The sequence below is a fragment of the Xiphophorus hellerii genome, chromosome 4 (assembly GCF_003331165.1).
Source record: "Xiphophorus hellerii strain 12219 chromosome 4, Xiphophorus_hellerii-4.1, whole genome shotgun sequence".
NCBI classification, from domain to species: Eukaryota; Metazoa; Chordata; class Actinopteri; order Cyprinodontiformes; family Poeciliidae; genus Xiphophorus; species Xiphophorus hellerii.
The window spans coordinates 21,123,327-21,141,446 of record NC_045675.1 but is presented as its reverse complement, the minus strand read 5'-3'; the positions used below and the strand labels follow the sequence as shown (position 1 = coordinate 21,141,446).

Below are 18,120 nucleotides of genomic sequence, written 5' to 3'. Positions count from 1 at the left end.
TACCCTTTTTTTTAAAAGTGTGGATGCAGCTTTTCTCAGAACCAATTTGTCTACACAGCTTCTGAATACCTACTTTTTCTTAGGGGAAATACAGAACTACAGTGACTTGCAAATTCACTCATAACCCTCTCCATATTTTGAAATATTTCAACGATAAACTTTAATGTATTTCAAAAATGGAAGGAGAATGAGCCATGGTTTTCAAAATCTTTTACAAACATAAATCTGAAAAGTGTGGTAGGGAGGACGTCCCTGTGTACCTAAACGGACATGCCTATTGTTTTGGAGAAGCTGTAGAGATACACAGCTTTATCGAGAGAATCTGAATCTATCGGGAGTCCTGAAAGAAAACCGGCCACAGACCACAAAAGACCAGAGGCTGTGGAACTGGTTCATCTTACAGTGAGACAACAACTTGAAATATACAATCAAAACTACAATGGATTTGTTTGGACCAAAGCAGATGCATATTTTTGATTGAATAGCTAAGATGTTTTCCAAAGAATGCTTAGTTATTTCCATCTACTGATATGCACGGCTGGTAAAGACTTGCTTGCAAAGTCTTGACTCAAGAGAGTAAAACACCAAACATGCCAATGTTTTCACATTTCTGGGGAGACATTTTGAAAATGGCTTCATGAAAAAATACATCAAAGTTTGTGGTTTTAGCATAACAAAATGAAACAAGTGTCATCATTCAAGAGGTATTAATAATTTTCCATGTCATATAAATGTCACATTGATTGGTCATTAAAGATACATTAATAAGTAAAAAGATCATTTATAACAGCCACTAATAGAAATGTGAATAATTTCTGTTTCCTTTAATTAAAAGTAGAGGCTGTGGGCTGCTAGCAGATAGTAGAGTGAGGCCTCTAATCTCTTGGTTTTTTATAAACCTTTTATGAACTTGCTGTAAAGTAAGCACTGTCTTCAGCTACTGTAGAAACAGCTTTCAATAGAAAATGTGTAAACACTCATGTACATTTACCAGTGCTACGTGGCCTCACCTACATAAACTAAAATTATTTATGACACCATACCAAATCATTCAGTGGCAATATCATATTCAATTCAGCACTGTTGAATCTATTTAAAATGTTCAATTTACCAGAGACACAAAACATTTTTGGCAAAACAGCAAATCCATGACCTTAGAATAATGATGCTTTCATCTGATTAAACTAATAGCATTTTAGAGGACACATTTGAACTAATCAAAATCATCTCTAGTCTCACAAACGTGAGTTTAGCTGATCTGTCATCCTACATTTATTTTTTGAATGGCTTACAGTTCTAAGTGACAAAGATAATTATGTCTTTTTAACATCGTATTTAAATTAAAATTTTTTCATAGATAATCAACTAATTCTAACACTTGTTAATAAACAGGTTTATTTGAACATTTAATAAACTGGTGTCACACCCCTTGTGGTACTATTGGGCTCTGTGAATGGGTTCATTCCTTATTTATTAGAGAGCAATACTGGCCATAAATAACAAATTAATCTAAGAATGAACTTTTTAGATTACATCAGCTTTCTTTTGTTTGATTTTCCATATTAGATCAATATAATTATTTTTTAATTTGTTGTGAGAACTTACTGAGTGGCAGTGCCATTTATTATTCCGTTTTAATAATAGCAGATCATTAGAGGCTCTTGGAAGAAGCCCTGCCATTTATTGCAGTATGACAATGAAACTGGAGAACAAAGTGTGAGTAATTACTTAAAAGGGCTTATCAAATATCTTTGGTTTCACCTGTAAGTTCGCAAAAAGGTTGGAAATTGCTTGTGTTTTAATACTGATGGAGGAGGATAAAACAGTGCAAATAATGTCATGCTTATGAGTTGCAACCCTTTTGTATACACATCAGTCAAGTCAAGAGGCAGCTTGTGTTCACAGTGCTTGAGTCTAGTTTGCATGATCATCTTGCTGGGATTTAATTTGCAAATAGCTCTGACTGGCATCTCTCTAACCGCTGAAGTGCAGAACAAGTGTGAGCCTGCATGTCTGACCTGGATTGTTTTTCAGTTTCTTCCCCAAGCTTTTCTTCCTCTTTTATAGGAGGTATTGCTATATTGTAATACACAACATAGTGCCTTCTGAACTTGTGATCATCTAATTCTCAAGTAATTTGAACATTGAAGATATATAGTGACACTTGAGAAATGCACAGCTTGTTTTTATGTGCGTTTTGAAGTCAGCGCAAAGTCTTTGTGAAGATAGAAATACATACTGTATGTGTGAGTTGGTGTGTGTGGGCGTGTGTGTGCGTACTTAGTGGGGGTTTATGACCTGCAAAAACATCAATTACATATACCAGTGCGCACACTGATTCCATTGTACACATGAGCGACTACATGCACATCTTGCACATTACACTGTGTCAAGTTTCTATAATGTTGGTGCAACTTATTAATATCAAGAAAAATGCCTGAAATTACTTGTTCAATTCTGGTTGAATGGCTTAAAAGAAACTGGAGAAAATACAGAGAAATACAGGTGAAGGCACAAGGTGATGTTGTTTTGCTCATGATGAAACTGTTTTGCCATTATTTATGAGGATAAGAATGATGCTTCTATGCAAATGTTGATGTTTAAGGATTCGTTTCTGCCTATCAGTAATGCTCTTTATGATTTCTATTTATTCGCCCCTGACCTTGACGAGGTGCAGAACCTGCTCCCACCTAGTTTCGCCTGGACCAAATGGAAATGCATCATTACTATTCCTCAGCCGAGGCTGCAGGAGAAACACAAAACAGCAATGCGGCTATTGACAAATCAATCATGCAATCCGAGTGAACAAACTGTGGATTTCATCATCTTCCTGATCAGCAGCTCTTTCATATGAATTATTTGTTGGCTCCTCTCCTTTTTGCCTGTCCTCTCCTCTTGATGTGGTAAAACCCATCAAGAATCTATAAGCAGGCCCGGTCCCTGTGTCTCTCAATCAAAATCAGGGGCAAGCAGCTCCTCACCCAGTCTACAGGCTGAATTATTTACCACTCATTGATGTGGTGGTTGACCAGCAGTTTTGCTTGTGAATTATTCATATCCCCTCTCCTCTTAGTCCAAAGGATTAACACTCAAAATGTATTCACAGTTTATGTGTTTTGCCTCTAAATTTGCATACTACAATGCAGCATTTGAATGCTATAAAAACCCAGTCAGAGAGCAAAGACAATCCTATTAATAAGCATGATCCAGGCCTCACGATGTATGGGGTTATAAGCAGCTGAATGTGACGCCCAAATACAGTTTGTTTGGTTAATTCCCGTAGAGCAGAATGTCAGGACTCTGAGAGGCAGTCTTACGGGAAACAAATCCCTAAACATGTGGCACCAAGACGGCATTAAAGTCCCATGGGACACTGCATCGAAAACAGCAGTGTGCTGCATAATGATTGGTTTGTTTGTCTAACCCATGCTCATTGTGACAGCCATTACACCATGAGATAAGGACAGTGAATAAAAACATTCGGGGACAAATCCAGCTAAGCTGCACATCTGTAGATAACTTTATCTGAAGTGCTTGCATGTGCTTACAGTCTGGGCTGCTGCAGCAGCAACAGCATAATCCTCTGTGTTTAATTGGCTAAAATTTGAGGCATTTCAACTCTGTCCTTTCAGCAAAAATGGAGATATTGTCATTCTGCCTGTCTGTGGAAATGCAATGCAAATAGAAATAATGAGGAAAAACAAAATCTCTTTGTCAACAGGTTGTACTGATATGTCTGGTTAATAATTGAGTTAATGGATATTTGTTAAAATAGATATTTGAATAAGTTAAATGTAGAATATTTCTGTGTACTGGTACTATATCGCAAAATGTTGTTCAAACGAAGTCATACTATTTTCTTATGTTTGTTTTACTCTTTAGAGTTTGATCAAGTCTTAAATATCTGATTTTCCTGGTTTGAAATGTCTTTTCTTACCATTCATTATCTCAAAACTTGTTAACTAAACACTGATGCAGAAACAAAAGTGGTTCAACAAAAGAACATCATTATCCTCAGAAGTACACAGTCTTCCTTTCTCGACTTAGGAGCTAATGCAGCTGTCTGTCAGTCCGCTTGGTCTTTAAGATTCAGCACAATGGTCCAAACTTGTGGTTCTCCAAACTCAAACGTGACTCAAGTGAAAGAACCTTCTGACTGCCTTCTTTCTTAACCGATTATGTTACCACTCTGGGAATGCCCTCATCTCTCTTCTGCACCTGCAGTGCCTCGGCTCAGAGAAGTTTGGCTTCAGGCGTTACTGTGGCAGAATTCAGTCACTGGAATTGATCCAACTCAGAACCACCATGACCCTCTGACATATGGTTTGCTTCAGGGGATTCTGGAAGGAGCAGACCTCCATTCTTAAAAATAAGAACTCTTTGTAGCCTTGTTCCCTTTTCTTACCCTTTTGCCACAAGACTGAGCAACATTAGCCTTAATTACCCCTCTGCTAACTTATTTGTCTTTTCTAACTGTAAAAGGGTTGTAATTTTATTTTTACATCTTGACCTCAGCACACCTCATGTAAATAATACATGATGTGATTTGCTACTTGCTACATGAAGCTAGATTAAATCATTTTTGGATAACTGACGGATTAGGAAATGGAAGAGAATTTAAAAAAAAGGTGCACTGTATTTATTTAGAAGCAATTTAGTGATATACGGTGTGACCCATGTTTTTCTCAGTAAATATATATTTTATTAGGGCTTAATAATGTGAAATTTACACCAGATGTTAGTAACAGCCAAAGTACAAGTTGTACTTACAAAACTACACACAAATAAATCAATGCAAATAAGTGCGTCACATAAATTATATGTAATTATACAAGAAATGAGTATTGGATTTATTGAAATATCCCTGAAGAAATCTTGGAATTTGTAGAAAAATCTATTTAGTTTCCAATTCAGTTTATTTACAAAAGATAATGTTTCCACACACATTACAAAAACCATTTATGCAAGCCTACTAAGAGGTTAGTTTAATAACTTGACAGGGTGTCTGCCTCACAGACTAAAACTGGGAGCTGGTTCCACAAAAAAGTAACCTGATAAATAAAAGATTTACCACCAATTTTACTTTTCAAACCTCTAGGAACACAAATACACCTACAGCCTGGGAACAAAGTGCCAATAACATATGGGACAATCAGATGTCTGATTGAGCTTGATTTCTAAGGGCTTTATATGTTGGAAGGATAATTTTAAATTCTCTTCTGAATTTATCTAGAGAAGGTAAATTTAGGGAACTATGATCTCTCTTTAAATTTTCATCAGAATTCTTGTTACAGTGTTTTGGATGAGCTGAAATCTTTTTAACTATGATTGTGGAATGATGGTAAGAATTTGCAATAATCTCGCCTTGAATTAAAAAAAGGGGTTCATATGACAGTGGCATTGCACACTTGTTGTCTCTAATTTGTAAAAGATGGAAATACAGGTGCTACATTCTCATCCCGTTCTAATTTGTGTTCTCACAGAACTCCTGCTTTCTTCCGGTTGATACACTTGGTGTGGATAAACATACTGTCAATGCATGTTCTATGGAGAGGAAAATGGAAAATGACAGTCAGTATCTTGGGAGCCAACACATATCTTGACACTTTTTTTTTGCTCTGACTGGCAAATATGATTATTGTAAGAGCTCTCCTCCTCCCTCAAGTCTAAGGACACTAGATCAGGTTCAAAGAGAATACTAAAGGACATAAAATGCTGTCAAAAGTTCTATCCAACCTCCTCCTAGATCTCTAAGAGCCAGTCGTTTTGGCAGATGAATCTGTTCCCTTCTATAAAAGATAGAAGACAGATATGTGCTTTCAGTTGTCACTGATCATCTGAAACCTTTTCTTATTTTCTGTGTTTGTGGAACCAGATGTGATAGATGTCAATGGAACAACTTGCATCTCCAGAATGAGTGGTGATGATCCCCTTGCATTTATAGAGGCGCAGTCACATTGTTACATTTCTGTAAATGCACTATAGAGTGTGATGTTGCAAATTGGAGCTGACAGCTGAGTGAAAATGTAAAGCATTAGACGGCAGCATGATCACGTTCTCTGTTTTTTGCCACTATGAATTCAAAAGCAGGATTTTTATTTATTTTTTTTAATGACTGAAGCAATTAAGCCAAGCATATTTATCCAGAAACAAATGAGCAAGTTTGACGTAGTCCCGTTGTTATATTTCTCCTTTTTCCCGTCGGCTAGCCCCGGTGATGGATGCCAATGTTTATGCCAATAAAACTGTTAAACTGTGGTGCTCTCAACTGTATCATTAAATGATACTTCAAAAATAACACAACAAACCAAATGTTTACTTTTAGGCACAGATTTAATGTTTTCATTTGTGTATGTGTGCATATGTTTCTGTATTTGTAGGTAATATTCATTATTTTAGCTACCTGTGGGGGGAAGCTGCCTCTGACTTGGGTGTTGCATGATTTTATGCTCCAGTAGCATTTTCCAGATGGCAGAAGGGAGAAGAAAAAGTGTGTGTGTGTATGTGTGGGCTGGATGACTGGTGTCCTTGATTATGCTCTGGGATTTCCCTTTGCAGCCGGTAATGAAGATATCACACAGCCACAGTAGGTCGGTGCCAGTAAATTTTTGACAGGGACAGTTTCCAGGTCCAGTCCTGTACAGTACAGTGAAAAGTACTAATTCATTTACAGTGATGCAGACTATGAGCATCCACATTTTATGGTGCGGAGATGATATTTGAGCCAAGCCTCAGTTCTCATACCATAGCTTATGAGACACTCCACAAACTGCAGTCCTTTCTGCAGTTGATTTTCAGAGCTGGTGGTGGAAGTAGCTGGTATTATTATAAAGTATGTGATGTGAATAGAAAACAATTCCGATATATTCTGGCCAGGGTAAGTTGTTAAATGAATTTTAACTTCAGATTGGTTCAGTTAACCGATCAGTATTTATAAATCTTTAATAAGACTTTTCCCCTCCTGAGTATGTAAAGTTAATGGCTTCATAAGTCCGTTAAAGCAAGGTCAATTAGGTATTTGCCACTTTACCTTATTATTTCACATGCTTCAGCTAGATGACTCTGTGTAGAAATCTTAAAACGAACCAGCGAATATGAGCATTTACTGTTCTGTCAGTAACATTCAGCATATCAGATGTTGCCTAATACTACATTTTGTTTTACAGGACGTGCCATAAAGTTGTAAGAATTGATCTAAGTGAGCCACAGATTGTGTGGTTATGATAAAACACTTTTATTTCATGCTCCATGAACATTCAAGGTTGTATTCCTCAGGGTTTAGTAGCGAAACTGGGACAGTTTATTTGTAATTAACCACAGGGAAATAAAAATATATATATATATTTTGAAGCCTCAGAAACGATCACTTCCTTGTGAAATCAGAAGCTCATTATATTAAGCAGTGAGCTTCTGATTATTTTACAGAAATAATTAGAAGCTCATGTTTTATAACATTAAAATATTTTATAAGATTTTAATGCAACCCTTTTTTGCATATTTTATAACATTAAAACAACAAATGCTAGGTGATAGACTAATGCATGGCAAAGTGGAAGAAATGTGGTAGATACTTTTAAAAATAATTTTCAAATAAAACTCTGAGAAGCTTTTACATTTATCCCACTGAAAAGCTTTTTCAGCAGAGTAAAAAGCTTTTTTCAAACCTAAATGCAGGTTTATTTTAAAGCCTGGTCGATTATTAGATATAATAATCTGTCATTTCTGTTTTCACAACAGTATCCTCTTCCCAGGATAACTGCTTGAAAAACTTATTTTTTGAGCAGATCATCATAAAATATATAGAAGAACAACATAGTAAAGATTCCTGTGTTTGTATTGCCTAGATAAATAGTCCACTCCCTCAGCTTGGAATAATTTTCAACAAGAGTCTAAATTGGCAGAGCATTGTGCACTTGTTGAACTAAAAGCATTGCTGAAAGGCAGCAAAGAAGACTTTTGTCTTCTTTGCAATTAATTGCAATTGCTTTTGATTGTCAATCATGGTTTTTATTGGTTGATTTTATTATTTTATGATTTGATGAGGAGAAAATAAATCAATGTCTAAAAAAGTGACAGCAAATAAAAATAAATGCAGTTGAAAATGATAAATAAATATTGATAATGATAAGTAAATATTAATTAATGTTACGCTGTATAATCAAATAAGTTAGAGAAATTCTTATTTTTTAGTATTTGGATGTAATATTTGGTACATCAGGCCATTTATTTATTTCTGTCAATGAGTTTTTTATCTAGTAAAATAAAAATTATTATTCTTAAAGTGCAGACTTAAATCCGACTCAGAATATTCATAAAGACTTTAAAATTGCTGATCACAGAAGTTCTGACTTCGCTTGCGCTATGTTGCAAAGGAGAATGGTCAAAATTTATGGATACACATGTCTGGTGGTGGAGACCCACCTTAAACGGTTTGCAGGAATAGTTGCAGCAAAATGTGTTTCCTTTGCATATAGACTCAAGGCAGCTGCAAACAAATACACACCAAATTTTTTAGAGTTTTATTTGTAACTAGTTTAACCTAGTATATATCTTTTTTGTTCCAGTTCATAATTATGTGCTACTTTGTGTTGGTCTGTCACATAAAATCCCAATTAAAGTTGATTGCAATGTGACAAAATGTGAAAAGGTTATGTAGAAATGAAAACTTCTGTAAGGTGATGTTTAACCGAAGAGCTAAGGCTTTGGCTGAATGTTGAATTCTGCATTGTACTTCCTGTTTCCCTGTTTATTTTTCAAGGTCTTTATGTTTGATAATCTTGTGGAATACAATAAGTCCTTAAGCTTATTGCAACAGCTAAAAACATAAGAAGAAGCAACACATAAGAAAGTAAATTAATATGTAAGTACTGCACATATCTGGTTGATCGTAATGAAAGTGGGATCCAATGGAAAAGCACCAGATGTATGGTAAGATGTATGTCCTTGAGGGGAAGAAGATAAAAAACATTTTCAACCCCCTACTTGAGCAAAGTGTGAATAGTGCACACTGTAGCCTGGAAAAATAGAACGCTTTATTTTAGTTATTGGTTGGCGATAATTGTAGTCAGTAAATGTTTTACTGTAATTCTTGCTAGATCTAACAGCAATAATTTAAATACTGATGTGTCCTTGATTTGCAAATTATAAAAAATAACATAACTTCAAATTGCATTGTTGTATTGTGGGATTCTCCATGGAGTAAGACAGTAGTAATCTGTTTTTGACAAATATACTGTCCATGACAGGTGTTCAGGTAAAGCATCCTGATTAAATAATTTAGCTAGCTTGTATAGCATCATAGATGTAGGTTGAGTTTGGTGGAGTGGTTGACTCTTAGAATGAACCTTTATCTTAGACATTATTATTTTGTATTCCCAAATTCTAAACTACAGAAATCCACAACTGGCATAGTGAAATAAGATTTAAGATACAATTACTGAAGAAAACTAATATATATTTTGTGTTTGTGCAAACTACTTGCCATTGACTTGAACATGTAAAGTAGTAAGATCTTACTGACAACCTAAAAGTCTGAAGCATTTAGTAATTGCAGTATTTTTCCACATTTTCAATCTACCTCCTTTGAATTGTTTTGCTGTGTGAGACTGTTTTTTTCTGGAGTCTATAGTTTACAGAGAGGAGTTTCTTTACTTGTGCGTGCAGTCATTGAGCCTTTTCTTAGCATTATGCTTGACAGGTAAATTGTTGCCACTGCAACTTTCCCTCTCGTCAAAGTCAGAATCACACTAAAAGCAATAAGTCTGGCTTCAAACCTCACCAGTGGAAGTAATGCTATTTTTCTGGTTGATATTGAATATGTGGTTATCATGTGAAAATCCTAACATTTAGTTTTGAATGATGTTTAAAAGTTTAAGAGCTGTTCATCTAATTTCTAATTTAATTAGCTTTATTGAAATAAATGGACAAAAGCATGAAGCTTTTCTTTAACAGTTAAAAGCAGACATAGCAAATTACATAATAAAATTCACAAAGCATGTTCTGTCAGTCGTTTTCTTTCCACAATTTCTGTGTGTCTTCAGAATATCTCAGAACATGAGGTGATGTGAGGGCAGGGGGGATGAAAAATTCTTCATTAATTAAAGAAATCCATGCTTTTTTTTGTTTTTTTACTTTTAGTACCATTACTGTCAGCTGCTCAGGGCAGTTCATAACTGAACATGTTACCATCTGTTGCACATCCTCTAATGTTGTACTGTCCAAGTGTACCACTAAAAATGTTGTACAGAAAAAGTCTTCATTATTATGTCTAGTCATGTTAGCTCTATGTTAAGGCCTTAATTTAAAAAGAAACAGAAAATTCCCAATTGGCAGAGGATCATACAGAATGTGAAGTATAGTGCAAATTTACCTGCACATATGTGGTTTTGTGAACAGAGTTATAGGTTTATTTGGGCATCATCTAGTCCCTACACACTGCAGTAAGAGCCAGAGGCTAGCTCAGGGGCTGGGGGCTGTCTGGAGTCAGAACAAATCAAAGCACCTGTCTCATAGCCAGGGTTACACATAAACCCTGTGTCATTCAAAGCGATGAGGCTAATAACACAGTCAGGCAACACAGGCTCACTTCATTGTGTGTCAGTGTGAACAGTGTGGCTGCTCGACCCAAACACTAAAGAGGTACTTCCCCTGCCAAGGAGGAAAAGAACCTTGACTGACAGGGTTAATCATAAGTTACAAATGTTTCAGCAGCTTTGGGACAAAAACTTGGCTGGAAAATATTATTGCATTTTCCAAGCCTTGTTTAATTATTCATTGCTCTTTGGCACAAAGAAAGTAATCAGCTAATGAGCAAAAAAAGAAAAACACACCCACAGTGTCAAACTTTCCTCATAACACACACCTGTACTTCAGGATTTACTGAAGTACAGATTAGGTCTTATCATATATTGTAACTGTATGATTAGATCACCGCAGTCTGTGACAATGAAATGAAGAGTTAAACTTAATTTACTGTTTTTTCCTGTTGTTTTAGTCTTTGCACAATGATGAAACTAAACAACTTTAGTTGTGTTAACTTAGAACCTCAGTACAAAATTGTATATATATATATATATATATATATATATATATATATATATAGGTATACCACAAGCAAATGGCAACCTCGATGAGGTCACAAGGAAAGGAGCCACAGCTAAATACCTCCAACGAATAAGGCAAGTCCTGAGAAGCCAGCTCAATGGCAAGAACAAAATCCGCGCAATAAACAGCTATGCCCTGCCAGTAATCAGATACCCTGCTGGAATAATTAGCTGGCCAAAGGAGGAGATAAAAGCCACTGATATTAAGACTAGAAAACTACTAACAATGCATGGAGGATTCCATCCCAAATCCAGCACCCTGAGACTGTACACGAGCCGCAAGGAAGGAGGCAGAGGACTAGTGAGTGTGAGAACCACAGTCCAGGACGAAACAACTAAGATCCATAAATACATCAGGGACAAAGCCCCAACAGACAATGTGCTCAGTGAATATCTCAGACAACAGGGAACGGAGGTTGAGGTGCCAGAGATACCATCATGGCAGGACAAGCCCCTACATGGGATGTACCACCAGCAAATAACCCAAGTGGCTGATATCAGTAAATCCTACCAATGGCTGGAAAAAGCTGGACTCAAGGACAGCACAGAGGCCCTCATCCTGGCCGCCCAGGAACAGGCCCTAAACACCAGAGCAATAGAGGCCCAGATATACCACACCAGACAAGACCCAAGGTGTAGGTTGTGCAAGGAGGCCCCTGAGACAGTCCAGCACATAACAGCAGGGTGCAAGATACTGGCAGGGAAAGCGTACATGGAACGACATAACCAAGTTACAGGCATAGTGTACAGAAACATCTGTGCAGAATATGGACTGGAAACCCCGAGATCAAAGTGGGAAACACCCCCAAAGGTGGCGGAGAACGCCAGAGCTAAGATCCTGTGGGACTTCCAGATCCAGACAGACAAAATGGTAATGGCGAACCAACCAGACATTGTCGTAGTGGATAAACAACAGAGGAAAGCCGTTGTGATAGATGTAGCAATACCAAGCGACTACAACATCAGGAAAAAGGAGCACGAAAAACTAGAGAAATACCAGGGCCTCAGGGAGGAACTGGAGAGGGCCTGGAAGGTGAAGACCACAGTGGTGCCTGTGGTCATCGGGGCCCTCGGGGCAGTCACCCCCAAACTGGACCAATGGCTACAACAGATCCCAGGAACAACATCAGACATCTCAGTCCAGAAATGTGCAATCCTTGGCACAGCCAAGATACTGCGCAGAACCCTCAAGCTCCCAGGCCTCTGGTAGAGGACCCGAGCTCAGAGGATAAGAACCACCCGCGGTGGGTGAGAAGGGAATTTATTTTTATTTTTTTATATATTTAATAAACAGTACAGACCAAATGTTTGGACACACTTTCTCATTGAATTCAATGAGAAAGTGTGTCCAAACATTTGGTCTGTATTGAGTACAGACCAAAAGTTTGGACACACAGGTGTGTCCAATCTTTTGGTCTGTACTGTATATATATATATATACAGTATATATATATATATATATATATATATATATATATATTATTTTTTTTTATCTCGGACATCTCTTAGGTAAGTGCAGCTGGACATCTGAAGAATTTTAAGTTAAAATGACATGGTTGTGCTAAAAGAAAAATCCTCTCAAAGCATATTATCTGGACAGATAAAAATGAAAGTGATTCCACATATAGCAGCTGGCTGGACGTGTGCTTATTCACTAATGGACACAGAGCACCACTTAGAGCACGGCCCTCTGTCAGTGTGGATGAGCAAGCTGGACCTTTGTAAAGTTGAAAATTGACTGAACAGCTTCCAAACTTGGTGCCACTGTCTGTCAAATACTTCTATACAAGTGCTGATTCAGAAACAGGTTTGCTGTCCACTGGGTCACAGCTTTCTTTCCCTGATTTAAATAAATGATTTACTGTATGTGAAGACCAAGTCTTTGAGCTGGGTTTAAAAACTGCTAAGACTCAAGTATTTATGTCACTACCTCGGTTTACAGAGAAGTTTAATTTGACAAATAAAGTTACGTGACTTCATGAGAACTAATCAGAAAGGAAGTTGGAAGTAATCGTCCACGTCTCCCGTTGAGGATATGTGTCTTGCCAGCCAGCCATTATGTAAAATCATCTCAGGGGTGTATACAGCACTCATGTCCACTATAACTATAACTGGTATAGTTAAAGTTCCAGAATCAAATGTGAAAAGGATTTGGGAATATCTATTGAGAGGCAGTTATGGAATAATTTGTGCAGAGAAGGTGTCACCTCTACTCTAAATGCTCGACTAGTACAATAAAATTTTTACGTCAGCTGTATGTTACCCCACAAAAATTACATACATATAACTCCAAGATTTCCCCTTTCTGTCTTAGATGTGGCATGGAGGAAGGAACATTCCTCCATGATGCATGAAGGAATCATGGAGTCTTCATGTCATCATGTCATCATGTCATGTCATCCTCCATGATTGCCATGGAGGATGACATTCCTGGCATCATGATTCCAATAGACCCAGAGATTTGTTTATTGGCGAACTTTACGAACTCCAATCTAAAGACAAATTATGTTAAGAAACTTACAGAAGTCCTTTAGGCAATTGCTAAGAAATGTGTTGCAACAAAATGGAAATCAGATGCCCCCTTCCAATTAAAATGTGACTTTGTGAGATCAATAGTTGTGTGATCCTAGAAAAAATAACCTATTGGATTCAAACTAGAATTAAGACTTTTATAAAATTTGGTAAACATTTTTAAGGTATACACAAAACCTACCTGCACATTGGATTGACAGATCTTCTGTAATTGAGCTGGACTCAACAAAATCTATGAGAGATACTGATGCCATCTGCCTCCCACCCTATCTCTGCTTCATATACATTTTTATTTAATCCTTATTGATTACCCTCCTCCCCACTTTACCCTCCCCCATCCAGTCCTTGCTGTGTTATAATATTGTAAATGTATTTTACTTTAGGTATGTCTCATTGTTTCATTTTTGCTTGATACTGAACCAATTTTATCCTGTCAGTTAATAATTGTGATGTTGTTACTAAAAAATCCAAAATAAATTATTCTAAAAACAAAAATACCTGCTAACATAGAAGGTTTTCTGTGCAAAGATGCCTAAGGTTGTGTTGAATCCGTTTTTGGCACTGTTAGCAACACAATATTGACTCCCACATATTTTTTGAAAAGTTAAAGTTGTTCTGTTTCAGTTACTTTCACTATAAAGAATGAAGAATAATATGAAGAACTCACTTTTTTTGCATGTCATCTTTAGCAAAAAAGATGTTATGAATTATGAATTAATTAGAAAAAAGGACGTCAAAATATAAACTGAGAACAGAAAACCTCCTTTTGGTCAAGTGGACATAATAAAATTGTTTCAGACTATCAGTGTTTCACAGGAGACATATCTGACGTCAAGGCAACCTTCCTGTGAGTCTCCTCCTATTTTTTTTTCCTTTAAGAGGACGATGATACTTCAGAGTCGACTTTCACACATGCATCTGTGAATGTGTGAAATAACACAGCTCCTTCTTTCACTTTTTTATGCACATATCCTGCACAGTTGCAAGTCTGCCTTTTGACCTCAGGGAAAAAATAAATTGATTACCTTAAAACTCAGGCTGCTTATTACTTCAAAACAAAAAAAAGCAAATGCAAAACCTGGGAACTGCAGACAGCCAATATTCTCCATTGAACATTTTGATTTGTTTTTATCATAAGTGGAAATGAAGCTATACAGAAGCAGACAGCTTGAGACATCCTGAGAGTTCAGTCCTGTCCATCATCTAACAAGTCACCATTTAGCTGCAGCAACAAAGCCTCTGTCCCTCCTCTGCCAACTCTGAGCCACAATAGTAACTAATTGCTACCTTTCTGATCAACACAAGGCATTCTCTCTTGTTTCCAAAGATACAACAAGAATTTAAATGAGCCAATTAGTGTGTGTATTTCCCCATGTGTGTCAAGTTCACCAAGTGTTTGATTGAGATTCTGCAGTGCAGCAGTACAGCAAAAAAAAGTTGAGCTGCCCTGTGGGCACCTGGGACCAATAACGATGTGCATCACGCTGTGGATTCATTTATAGTTGTGTTGTTCAGAGTATTTATTGTAACACATTGTTGGTTCTTCACAAATGTATTGCTTTTGTAGTTTTATGTTTTGTTTGTTACAAATAAAAAGCATTTATTCTGTTGTATACCAAAAATCAGCCAGTTGCTTAGAAGCCAAAACACTTTGAGGTAAATTAATTAATTACTTTTCTATCTTCTGAGAAAGAGTGAGTATCTGTCTTGGGTTTTTCTTGTCTTTTTGTTCTTTTACAAATAAATAATTGAGTATTTTATTTTGTCATTACCATTAAAAAGTGTTTTGATCTGAATTTGAATGCAAATTCCCCTGCCTGCAATGTGAGCTCATAAATACAGAGTGAAAATTGTTCACTTCATCTTAATAGTTGTTTATTTTTAACCATTTCTCTTATGCTGTCTTTCTTTTTCACTGTCAGTTGTTGCAAGGAAAGACCATCCCTAAACTGGGATCACTGGACCAGATTGAAACAGGAAGTGGAGATTCAGAAGGACATTACAGTGGTGACTGTGATGATGAGGATGGATGTGCAGGGTCAGGCGGCAGCGAGATTAACAGAAAAGTCTCCAAAAGTAAGTAACTATTGTGTGTTATTGGTAATAAATCTCTAGTTGATGTGTTTGTCTCAAGGCAACTAGATGTAGTCTGAACAAATTAGCAGACACATCTCAAACTTATATTAGTAATATCAACGAGCTTACAAAGCACAATGTATCAAAAATAATCGTATCATATATATCTATTATTGCTGCGTATTAAATGTTACCTTCATTTAAATTGGCAAGATTTTACAAAGTTTTTTTCTTTATCAGTGAAGAAAGTTAAAGATGCAGTTACATATTCTTTTAAATAAGACTGGCTCCAGCCTCGTTTTATGACAGCCGTAATAATAGCCATTAAAGATAATAGTTGCTATGGGGACATTATTGCAATCAAGGCCTGTAACTCAAAAAATTATTGCTCCTCAGCGGTTCAGCAACCTTCAGTGAATCACAGTGGCAGAGCTCTCCTCTCCATTTTGTTACCTTTTGTACTTTTCTTTTAGCACTTATAGATTTTCCCTCTTCTTGCTCCTCTGCTCTCCATCAGACATGCTAACAACCTGATTAATTACCTCTCTCACTTTGCCTATGGCGACTCAAAGGAAGCTGGGGTCATCCAAACTCACCATTCTACCCATGAAAATGTTTCCTCTGCTGCTTGTCAGCCTCTCTCTAGGCTTCAGCTGCTTAGGTTCAGGAAAGCTGCTTAACGATCACTCATCTGAAGCTGTCGGGAGGCTCTGACATTTATCACCCATTACAGCTGAGCCGCCCTTTCCTTGTCATAGGCCAGATCAGGCTGCCTCCTATATTTATAACCCGCTGTCTGCTGTGACCTCTGTTGAACATCGGTCCCCTGGTGCCTGACCCTCAAAACAACAGGGAGGGACTTCTTCTCAGTCCCAGCAGGATTTAGTGGCAACTACTGTACCGAAACATTTATTTATTTATTTATTTATTTATTTATTTATTTATTTATTTATTATCAGTGTTTTGTCACTGTTGTGTGGGGAAAAAAATCAGCAATTCGAGACATTACATTTTCTCTGTTTAAAGTCTAATACTAAAACTATTAAAATAAAATTATTCTCAAGAAAATCAACAACTGCATTTTTAAAGCCATGTTTCCATCAATGTTCTTTATGCTCGTTTCGAAGTGTCACATTAGAAATGGCTGATGGAAACGGCAAAATACAAAATAACTTTCTCAAGTCTGCAGAAGCGCTTTCCAAGAAAGTGTCAATGTGCAAAAAGGGACATGGACACACATTTGCCAAATGAGTTCTGACGTAGCTTTTCCATCCATCGGTGGGTCTGTACATTAGTAGAGGCACAAATTTCCAAGTCCAAAATTTCAGAATGGAGGGGAGGACTCTCTCCATATTTCTGAGATGCATGATGCTCTGCTTCTTGCTTATTGCAGCCATGCATAGCTAAAAAATTATGCTGGTTGATCTGATCAATGTTTAATACAGCCTAAAATGTTGTGATATTCAAAATGTACTTTTATTCTTATAAATCAGCCTAATTTGCAAAATATGACTCTATATGAAATATGAATCAGCAAAACTTAATTAAGCTTCAAACTCTTGCAGTCAACTGTATTGCCTGTTTTTGCACGTTATTTCATACATTGAAATATCTAATTCTGCTTGCTGTCAGTGACACGACTTTGGATTTTTATGAAGTTACCAAAGCTTCCTTTGGAAACAGAGTTGGTTAATTGGCTACCTTGAGGTTAAAACACTGCGGTGAAGATACAGCTTTAATGACCGCTGTTAGTTTTTTTCAGTAAACGTGCAGTAACTTCAAAACAGAACGCCTCAGAGACAAAAACACAGAATCCAGAATAAGAGGCAGACACAAGAAAAACTATGCATTTTGCATCAAAGCCACTGTATTAATAGCATTTTAGGCAACAAAAAGAACTGGACTGAAAATAGTTCTGTGAAAATATCTGATCACACAATTAACTATGACTAATTAAATAACAAGGGCAGTCTGAGAGATGAGGTGTGTAAAAGAAATATTCTGTGGTGGTTTCCAAAAAGGTCTAAACATTTACAGAGTGAAGTGTTTTAACGCATAAAACGCATCACAAGCTTACAAGTCAGTCAAAGCAGATTACCTACAGTGATAGTGCTGATTTATGATCAGATTCAAAGCCTAAAGACCATGTATAATTTAATTGGATTTCTTTGTCTGCTATAATTCATAATCTCTCTCTCATTTGTGTCTTGTGATATTTATCTGCAGAACATGCAGATGATAGATCAGTGTGATAAAGAATTTAAATGAGATGAGCTCAATACTGACAATACAAGCTTGATTTAAAGGATTATCCTTATTAAGCAGAATTATTGTTACACAGAATCGTTACATATGCATGTGATCGATGCAACAAAATGAGCTGTGTGCACTTCTGAGATTTTCCTTGGAT

General features: G+C 36.7%; 1 protein-coding gene across 1 annotated transcript in view; it reads left to right on the top strand.

Moving 5' to 3' along the window:
- The window catches only part of gpc5a (glypican 5a), a 125,826-nt gene that overhangs the window by 66,024 nt on the left and 41,682 nt on the right, over positions 1 to 18,120 (top strand). Inside the window, exon 8 of the mRNA XM_032561617.1 lies at positions 15,557 to 15,710. Within this exon, the coding sequence (XP_032417508.1) occupies positions 15,557 to 15,710 (154 nt within the window). The remainder of the gene's footprint in view (positions 1 to 15,556; positions 15,711 to 18,120) is intronic.